Raw genomic sequence first — 10,000 nt, forward strand, 5'->3', positions numbered from 1 at the left:
AAACATAGCAGATTGATTAATCAGAGCGCGCGCATTGATTTGGTTATTATATAAAACTCGATAGAAACACGGTACATGTTTTCTATTTCGTAAATATTTAACTTTACTTTTTTATAGTATGCTCGTCTTACATTTACATTATGATTGTCTGCTTGCATTGAAGGTCCCAGCCGCCTGTCGGGCTAGGAGTAGAGCGGGTCAACCCGCGGGTGAAAAGTTCCCTACTTGTGTGGGACGCCCGAGACCAGTCTACCTTCTTTCTTTCCTCTCTCCTGCCGGCTTGGCCGTGGGGTGAGCAGATCTAGAGTTCGCAAGGTAATCTCTGAATGTTATTACTTTTTTCTCGATGTCAGAAGTGTTTCCTTCCTTTGTATTTTCTTTTCTTGGCGGTAAAGGTCACTTAAACGTGGAAATAGCATGGATGTGTACAGCTCTCAAGGAGGCGAAAGTAAGCGAAGTAAGCTTACATATGTAAACTTAATAGATATTTTTAAATACAGTTGGATGGTTTTACACTTATTTGTCAGTCTTTATTTGAATTATCGAGAAACTTAGGAAGTTGTTAAATTTCAGCAGTGTTTGTAACGTTATTTGATCACAGAAGCGGTTTCGTCGTGACGTAAGCTTTTATCCGACCGTTTTGTGTGATTTTCGACAAGGTTCAGATCACGTAGATTATGGCAAAGTTCAAGTAACAACCTAGGACATTTTGTCTAGATACCCGGCAGCCGGGAAGTGCTTTCAAAAAACTAGATACCCGGCAGTCGATATCTAGTTTTTTGAAAGCACTTCCCGGCTGCCGGGTATCTAGACACTTCAAATTATCTAAAAGGATCCTACCACTTTTAACCAAGTGGGATAATTTAGTAGTTCAACTGGATTATTGTTACTTTTAATTAAACGAAAGTGAACAGGGAGAAAAATAGAACAGGACTGAACAAGAGCCATTTTATGTTTAAAAAGCTGTGAGCATTTTAACCACGCAGGCTCAAATCTGTGAGAACTGGCACGTCTTTTGGGTTCCCTCGAATCTCTGGAGAGTCTTTTAATTTTCCCTGCCTAACTGTTGTTTCCTTCAGCTTATTTAGCTCTTTTCTTTTATTATACTTTTGACGACATCCGTGTATCGCTTAAATAAAAATCAATAATCTGTATAATAATATTAATAACGACAGACGTTGTCACCAATTGTATATGGAATTAGTTTCATTTTACTATCGAATGAATCATTAGACTATTGGACGGACCACTTGGTGACTATTTTGATTATGTTTCAGTTTAATTCAGCCAGTAATCTCTAATATTTGGTATTTTTCCAGATTTTTGAACTTATATCACAAGAAGAAGTAACTATTTTAATATCATAATTAAATTTTTTTTGGTTTCAATTTTTTTTTTTTTGGTTTCAAATTTTCCCTCAAGGTGTTGTTTTACATGACCTACATAATGCACTGGTTTGCAGGTTAGGTCACAATAAATTATGTTTGGAAAGAGTGGGCCCTGTCAGAGACCTTTTGTTTGTACAATTTCGCTACTGTTGGGATACAGTTGAAAATGAAGGACAGTGAACATTCAGTAGACCAATTTCGATATATCAAAATTCAGTCCTAAAGGGATCATCGTGAGGCTCTGGAGGGCTGAATTTTAATATACCGAAATTGGTCTATGAGGAAATAAGATTATTGGCACTGCCTTTGTGGTTGAACCAGATTTCATTGTAACAACCTCGAAAGACCTTTCTGGTTTTGATTGGAAATCAACCAATCATATTTGCATGTACATGTAAGTTAGGAATTTGTTTTAAGTTGGCAGAGTAGCTCATTACACGCCCATGGTAACTGAGTGAATATGCATGTCAAATAAAATAGTTGAAACTCAGATTGAGTCTAGTTTGTTAGCTAACCTGGTGGCACTGGTGAACTGTTTACAAAAGTAATAATTCTTAGTCAAATGGAACTTTGTGGTGTTTTGTTTGGCACAAGATGTTTTTCAATCTAAGATTAGAATATGGATAATTAGTATCATCCAACTAGTGGACTAATGCAATTTCTTCATTTTGTTTGGATACGTTACCAGTTGACTATTAGTAATAGACCTCGAGTAGCGAAAAGCGTGTCGCTCTCTTTCGTTTTATTCCCAAATAAATATCTCTTCCACTTGCATTTGCTAGTTAACTTTATTATTGCCTTTTCTGTTTGACTGGTTGGATGATACTAAAACAATTAGATCCTTCACCCTCAAGAGCCATGGGTCAATAGCTCATTCGGTGTCGCCTCGTGGGCTATTGACCCGTAGCCCTTGTGCGGGTCTAATTGTTAATTAGTACTCTGTATATAGGGAATGTAAGTAACTGCCAGCTTTTATCTCAAATAAATTTCTAGTTTCTAAAGAAACTATGGTGCTGCGTCGGTGGAAGAGTAAAACAGGAAAATTTGGTTTTATCAAATGTGTTGATAGAGGTCGAATTACCACCATGAATGATTCGGGAAGCTGACGTTTCGAGCGTTAGCGATTCGCTCTGACGAAGGGCTAACGCTCGAAACATCAGCTTCCCAATTAATCGTTCACTGTAGTAATTTGACCTCTATCAACACATTTGATAAAACCAAATTTTCCTCTTTTATCTCAAATACTTTTTTAGACACTGCACAATTCCAATCTTTGGAAGGTGGTTCTTCTGAGCAGCGTTCTGTGGTCAGTTCGCCCAAGTTGAACGGTGAAAATGGCTGCGATGAAAGTGAATCAAGAAGTTATGATGAAACATCACAAAATTGGAATGAGAAAATTGGATCACTTGTGGATGATGAAGTTGAGGTTGTGGAAAGAAATTATCCTGAGAATAGGATGAATTCACGTCCAGCAAAGAGCCCAAAAAATGAGGGTGAAAGCAAAATACATCTATCAAAGCGTTTACAGCATCATTTGAGTTGGCACAATGCTTTGAAAAAGGCCCAGTGTTTGCCTGATCCCTGGGAAAAGTTCCATATTGATAATGCTTGTCCTACAGAGGTGGCTACCAGACATCGGTATAATGCCGTCAAGAAAAGTTGGGTGACAGATGAAGTGAGAATTAAAATGGAAGCTTTGGTGAGTTTCGTGTTGTTTGAACTTTTTCCTTTTTGTATGTTCATGAATCATTGAATTCTGGTAAGATTGTCATTCAACTCTCTTAGCCCATTGACTCCCAGGGGTTCCCCATTGATGAGTAACATTGTCTGGCATTAGACAGAGTGAAATAAAGTCTGGCTGGTTTCGGCCGGTTTGGACATCAAAGGGTTAACTCCCAGGGGTTCCCCATTGATGAGTAAAATCATCTGGCGTTAGAGTAAAATAGTAAGTCTGACCCGTTTCGGCCGGTTTGGATGTCAAAGGCTTAATAATATCCTTTTGACTCCTGAACTGTCCCCTTCTGGTGATTAAAGTCGTTTGGCTTTAGACAGAATAAAAGTTAATAAGTCTTACTCCCAGGAGTCAATGGGATAATTAATAAAATCATTGGAGTTCTTGATCTTACTTTTGGCTCATATTAGGGCTTTGTTAAGTAAATGACCAGTCTGAGTGCCTGAGTAAGTGAAAAATAATGGTTAGTTAGCATTGCGAATGGCAGGCTTCTGCTTCACAGTCGTTAATGCATGATAATTATTGTGACATCTCTCTCTTTTGTCAAGTTGCTCAGTATCTGTTGATAGCAGGCATAAAATTAGATAAAAATTAGCAGAAAATTTGCATAAACATGGTGAGGCATAAAGTTAACATGATGCTAAGTCTCTCTAATACCTTCACCTTTTTTTTTTAAAGATGATTATAACAATAATAAATTATTTATATGTGGTTTTTGATGAAGGTTAGTGGTAAGCCGATCAAAAAGGTCATTGGATTTAAGTTGGAGGCATTGTGGCTTAGTGGTTAGGACGTTTGCCTTGAGATCCCTCCCAGCTTCAAAAGCCAACCTGACCACTAGTTGAACTTGATCCTGGTAGTCCCTAGGCTCCTATTGTAGGCTCTTTTAGGATCAGTCTTTCCTCCCGCCCATTAGAGGGCAAGAGGAACAACTGACCCTAACAGAGTCTGTGATAGGAGGTTAGCTTGTCCCTGGTTCAACCTCTCGGCTGCACTTGTAAATAGCCAACTGGTTTTCAAGCCTCTGGGCAGGTGGGATTCCTAACAGGTGTTGTTCTCTTCTGTGTGTTTCATTTGTTGTGTTCCATTGGCCCTGAAAAGCCCCTATGGGGAGTGGTCAATTAACCCTCTCCCTCCTAAGAGTCACACTTAAGACCGGGACACACTAGGCGATAAGTCGCTGCAACGCGTCGCGGGGACAAGTCGGTGCAACAATTCGCCTTGTGTGACACAGTTTATTTTATGAAAATCATTGTCACTGCTGCAGAATTTTGTCGCCGCAGATGAAAGGGTTACGATGTACATTTACATGTATGTGTATTTATGTGTGTGTGTAAGGTGCTTTTGCAGCCCATAGGACTTCCTGCTTTTAGTTTCTAGACACGGTAGACTGAAATCTCTGAGGCGGCCTGAAAACCTCCATTGCACATTTTAATTAAACATGCCTTTGATGAAAAAACCCTGAAACCTACTGTGGCAGGGAATGTTGGAACTATAACCATCAGAATAGGGAAACAATTAATTAATTATTAACTTATTGTTTCATTGTTCTGCTGGTTTCTGTTCATTGCTCTGTTGAGGACAATCATTATGTTAATGCTGCTTTCTGAGGAAATTCCATTATGGTTAATATTATTATTATTATTATTATTATTATATTGTTATTGTTGTTGTTGTTGTTGTTAGCATGCAAGAGTGATGTTTATCAGGATGAGTAATTTATGTCAAGAAAGCAGAGACAATGCTTCATGAAACATGTAATTTTCATGCCACCTGTAGGTTCACCTTGGCCACCATGAACCTTTCACATTTTTATAACTGCAATCTCATTTCTCTAAAATGTGTCTCACTTATCAACAGCCATTTGATCAAGGAGCAATGAGGGAGTGTTTTAGATTGTAAGTAAGGAATCACCATCAGTAATATCCTTGTCCTCCTTATATTGACTACGTCTGCCTCTCTTCACCACAAGTGTTTTGATTATGAGGTTTCCTGGATTTGCAAGGCCTTGAAACAATCTTCAATTAGGAGCTGCATGGCTAGGAACAGTGAGACTCCTTAAGCACAAGCATGAGCATAGTGGATCTTATTCCACTGTGGAAGTAGCTTTTACACAAGCACAAAGAATTTAAAAATTTGGTTTTATCAACGGAGTTGATGATGTAAATTGGCCACCATACAGAGATTCTAAGAGCTGACGTTTCGAGTGTTAGCCCTTCGTCAGAGCGAATCCAAAGAAAGAATCCAAAGAATTTAAGTTTCTCCTTTCTGTTGTGCTTTTGCCTATGTTTTGTGTCACGCGAAAACTAATGAAACATGGCATAAGCACAGGGAAATTGCAGTATCATTGCCATATTGGCCGAGTTGAGAACGGAGCCTTTCGACCAATAAAATAATATCATTTTCATTTGCTTTTGCTTGCAAAATAGGTAGATGTTGGTTTTCATTTGGCATAAACTAGTTATGCTCATGCTTGTGCTTGTTCCCTTAATGAAAGTCAAACATAAGGACAGTGCCTACTAATTCAAAGGTATTTTTGTCCCTGTTTATGATTATGCAGGAAATGTAGATCTTAACAATTAGTGTTAAAAATCCAAGAGGAAAATTGGGGGTAACCGTTTATTTTTCAAAGGTAATATTATTGATGAATAATATTTGTAAAGAGCTTTAAAATACAAAGCAATGTATGGCGTTCTTTCTCAAATTGAAGCTTTAATTATCTCTCAAAAATGCATGGTTAGCCCCAATTTTCTTTTTGGATACCCAGAGTACTTACTAAGATCTACTTCACCAACTGGGCAGCAGTGCGTAATTAATCACATCTAAATAGACCTTACTTATTAATATTATTTGCTCAGTGATCTATTGCCAATGAATGGCAGCACATCTGTTGGTAACCTTGCTATATTCTTGCTTTATTAAAGTTAATCAATATTTTCTTGTTCTTGTGATTTAAACAAAAGAAAAGCAGAGAGGTTTGTATGAAAATAAATGGTCACCAGGAGCATCACTTCTATTCATAGCCATTTCTGTATATTGTCATAATTTAATTTAATAACTAATAGTTTATATAAATTAAAAACTGTTATTGAAAGGGTTTGTCCTTTATTGATTTCACAGGAAGAAGTTATCAAATTTCTCAAAGCACATGAACTGGAAGCATGCAGCAAATTATGTTGCTAAGAGTTATATTGATAAAGTACCCAGAAATATGTACTTTGATGATGTGAGATTACAGATGGATGCTAAACTTTGGGGTGAAGAGTACAACAGATACAATCCACCAAAAAAGGTTTGTGGATTGTATACTGATGCTATTGAGCTGAACAGAGGTCACCTGGCTTGCATACCTCTGGCCCAAATCCATGGTTAAGTCATGCTAAATACAAAATTTAAATATTAGGTGTAGTTATTCTGTGTTTTCCCTTGTTCAGCACGTTTATTTAAACAATTTGTTTTGTTGGCTCTGAAATCCCCTAAGGGGATTCGTCAATAACGTATGAATCACCTTGGCACAATTTTAAAATTAATGCTTAGGCATAGCCTGAAGCCTCTTCAAGTGTTGTTTAAAATTCTGGAGAAATGTTGTTGCATAAAATCAGGATACTTTTATTTTTCTCTCTTTACAATGATAGCAGCCTTACCAGGCTCTTTGTGTGGCAGGGTAAATGTCAGAGACAGAGTAGAAGGAAAACACTGGTAAGGAGTCTGACCTGAGGTAGATCAGGAGGGTAGTCTACAAGCTCCAGATTTCCAGTTTATGGACAGTTTTGATAGTTGTTATTAGTCAAACGTCATCTGGACCCACAATGCACACAAAAGATCACACTTTTTTTGCCTTACGTTTTGACAGCCCATAGTAGACTGAACAGGAAATTTTAAAAATTGCTCATGGCTCCTCTGACCTGTCTCTACCAATACTCCATGTTTTTGCTCTGACCTCAGTTCTCATCCTCTTTCTCATCTAATACTCTCTTTTTGTTTCCCTTCTTTATCATTACTGGTTGAGTGCCAATACTTGTATAAGGTGTACCATATTCTTCTCCTTGTTCAGGTGGATATCTTTCAAGTTTGTGTTATTGAAATGAAAGATAGAGAAGGGTCACCTTTATTTCATTTGGAGCATTTTATCGAAGGGAAGTACATCAAGTATAATTCAAATTCTGGCTTTGTTCTCCAAGATGAAACACTTCGTTGCACTCCTCAGGTTTGTTTATTATTTGGCGTGCTTAAACAAATGTTAGCCGTGCTTGAAAAACGTCTGCCTAGCTTACAGTATTTACATTTAGTTAATGATTGATTATTCCTTTAATAAGACAACAACAATTTACCAAATACGAATTTTAGTGCAGGAGACAGTCTTTCCATATGCATTCAGAAATGATGGATTTTATTTAGCAAAAGAATAATATTGAGATCTCACTTCAGAATAAACATCAGTGCTATCATAAATATTTGGGATTATTCCCTTACTTGGGTTGTACTTTTTAGGGTTGGTATACATTGTATGTCCTCTAACTGCACCTGTGTGTTTGCAAACATTCTCTACAAAATCTCAAGGATCATTATTTTCATGATGTTATTTTACAGTGTCCGATAGTAAAGCCAAAAGATATTTTTTACAATATAAAGCACATGCAGCATGGTTGTTTCCTTAGCCCTGACTCTTTTGTTTATTGCAAATGACAGTGCAAAAATAATACTTTTTACACATACTATAATGGCAGTAGTTTGTAAAAGTTACAACATTAGGGAGATTTTTAGCATGGCAAATTTAAGTTAAAAGTCAAACAGCGGGTTGAGCTTCTTTCCATAAAGGCATGAAAATTTTCTTTTTCTAACTTGTCTTGCTTCTTTTACAATGTAGAAGTGGATAGATATCTGGAGCTAACAGGCTTGAAATGAGCTAGAAAATCAAATAACTTCTTCATTTTTTGCAAAATGCAAATTTCATTTAGATGTTCATGCAAACGCAATGCTAAATCATAAATCTCTTGACTGATTACATGTTTGGTACTTCTTAAGTGTGTCTGTGGCTTTTATTTGTAGGCTTTCAGTCATTTTACATTTGAGCGGTCTGGTCATCAGTTGATTGTCGTGGATATCCAAGGTAATGAATTCAAAAACTCCATTTTATAGAAATGACATTAGGCCAAGCAAGGTGACGTTATATTTCTTAAACCAAGAGTATCAGTTATTTGATTGGATGGAAGATGAGAATGCAGCTTATATTGATCTTAGGGTCATTAATTACAGATTAATAGAATAGGAAAGAGGATAAAAGTAAGTAAAAGAGAATGGAAGGGGTAATGTCTGGCTCCCTTATAGCTAATGTGTTGACCACCTCAATTGAATTTCTCTGTCATGTCACCTTGATGTTGTGCATTCTTTACCAGTAATTTAGTGGTTGTCTGCAAAGTGGTTTCTTAAAATTCCTAAATTTTGTGGCCACCTCTTTTGCATTCATGAATCTTTCAGCATGCAAGTTCTTATTGATGAACTTCCTTTCTTGCAAAAGAAGGGTTCTCGTGGCCTTGGAAGCCAGAAATGTAGTGTTGGATACTGTAACAAGCATGTTGTTGTGTTCTTTGTCGCAGGTGTGGGTGACTTGTACACAGATCCACAGATTCACACAGTGGATGGGCAGGGCTATGGGGATGCCAACCTGGGTACACGGGGTATGGCACTGTTCTTCAGTTCCCATAAATGCAACAAGTAAGTTTTAGGTCCAGTAGCTGAGACCATGAGTACAAAGAGTGCAAAAGTGTCGTGTTAGCCTTGTTAGGGTTTAGGGAAGTCCTGACCAGTTGTGGGATAATAGTAGCAGGATGTTGAACCAAACCATGCAGTCTGTACAAGGGACAGTCACAGTTCCATTTTCGTGGTGGTCATATCCTGTCATTGGATTCGGGCTGTGTATTGCCTGAAAGAAATATGTCATGACCACTACTTGGTCATCCTGTTAGATCTGAACTATTTTCTTGATTGAATGAGACCAAGGGGTTGAGAAATAACTACAGTAGAACAATAATGACATAAATTATATGCATTGGTTAAGGTAGTATAAAAATGCCTCATAGTGAGAGTTATCTAGAGTATAGAGCAGCACAGTATTTGGTGCTGTGAATCGGGTTAAGTGGTTGACAAGACAACAAAGCACCACAGTGCACGTTTTCCTACTTTTGTCGTCTGAAAAATGAGCCGTTTCTTAACCATTACCCACAAGAGGGATTGGGGTGAAAAACAGATGACATTTGACAACATGGTACAGTGTATGTCATAACTTTTTTCAGAATCTGTAAAAGCCTGGGATTGTCTCCATTTGACCTAAGTGTCAAAGAAATGGATCGGTTAGACACCGCTCTGAAGAACATTCAAGACTCTACTACATTGCTAAGGAGCAGTGAAATGTGTGTATCCCCTGGCCGCAAGCTTTCGTCCTCTATATATGATATGACAGAGTATCTAGCCCAGTCTCCGCCTCCTTCTCCATCAGTCTCTGAACCAGACTCGCCAGGTTCATCGGTGACGTCATCAGATGGATTGTTGAGATATTCACGACAGATTTCGGATCCAGAAACCTCTGAAACTGAAAGTGACAATAGTGATGTTTTCACTGAAAATGAGGTTAGTTGTACTGGATATGGTGAGCCTACAAAGAAGGCAGACTGGGAGTGTACGGTGTTGTAGTTTCGTTCATTGATTAGTTATTATGGACGTACTCTGTTTTTCTCACTTGTTAGGGTTGGAATTTTTGTGGTAAGAATTTCATCTTATTTTCAGGATTCGGACGAGAAGCATGTTTTGTTCGCTGACCATAACATGATTCGCAAGGCGTCAAGTGTGTATGCTGAGGTAGAAGAGCTTCAGAGATTACGAA

At 37.8% G+C, this 10,000-nt stretch overlaps 1 protein-coding gene across 4 annotated transcripts in view; it reads left to right on the forward strand.

Annotated features, from left to right (window-relative positions):
* Positions 1-196: 196 nt before the first annotated feature.
* Positions 197-10,000, forward strand: part of LOC138059939 (eukaryotic elongation factor 2 kinase-like) — a 16,847-nt gene continuing 7,043 nt past the window's right edge. The window contains exons 1-10 of one of the 4 annotated variants that reach the window (XM_068905599.1): positions 197-291; positions 396-448; positions 2,642-3,087; positions 4,981-5,018; positions 6,241-6,412; positions 7,175-7,327; positions 8,170-8,230; positions 8,718-8,835; positions 9,414-9,747; positions 9,904-10,000. The exon at positions 9,904-10,000 is cut by the window's right edge and continues 53 nt beyond it. In XM_068905599.1, the coding sequence (XP_068761700.1) occupies positions 418-448; positions 2,642-3,087; positions 4,981-5,018; positions 6,241-6,412; positions 7,175-7,327; positions 8,170-8,230; positions 8,718-8,835; positions 9,414-9,747; positions 9,904-10,000 (1,450 nt within the window). In that variant the 5' untranslated portion in view covers positions 197-291; positions 396-417. Of the gene's footprint in view, positions 458-2,641; positions 3,088-4,980; positions 5,019-6,240; positions 6,413-7,174; positions 7,328-8,169; positions 8,231-8,717; positions 8,836-9,413; positions 9,748-9,903 lie in introns of all 4 variants that reach the window. The other 3 variants (XM_068905597.1, XM_068905598.1, XM_068905596.1) reach the window with 3 other exon arrangements.

This window comes from Montipora capricornis, chromosome 8 (assembly GCF_036669925.1).
Source record: "Montipora capricornis isolate CH-2021 chromosome 8, ASM3666992v2, whole genome shotgun sequence".
In the NCBI taxonomy this organism is placed as follows: domain Eukaryota; kingdom Metazoa; phylum Cnidaria; class Anthozoa; order Scleractinia; family Acroporidae; genus Montipora; species Montipora capricornis.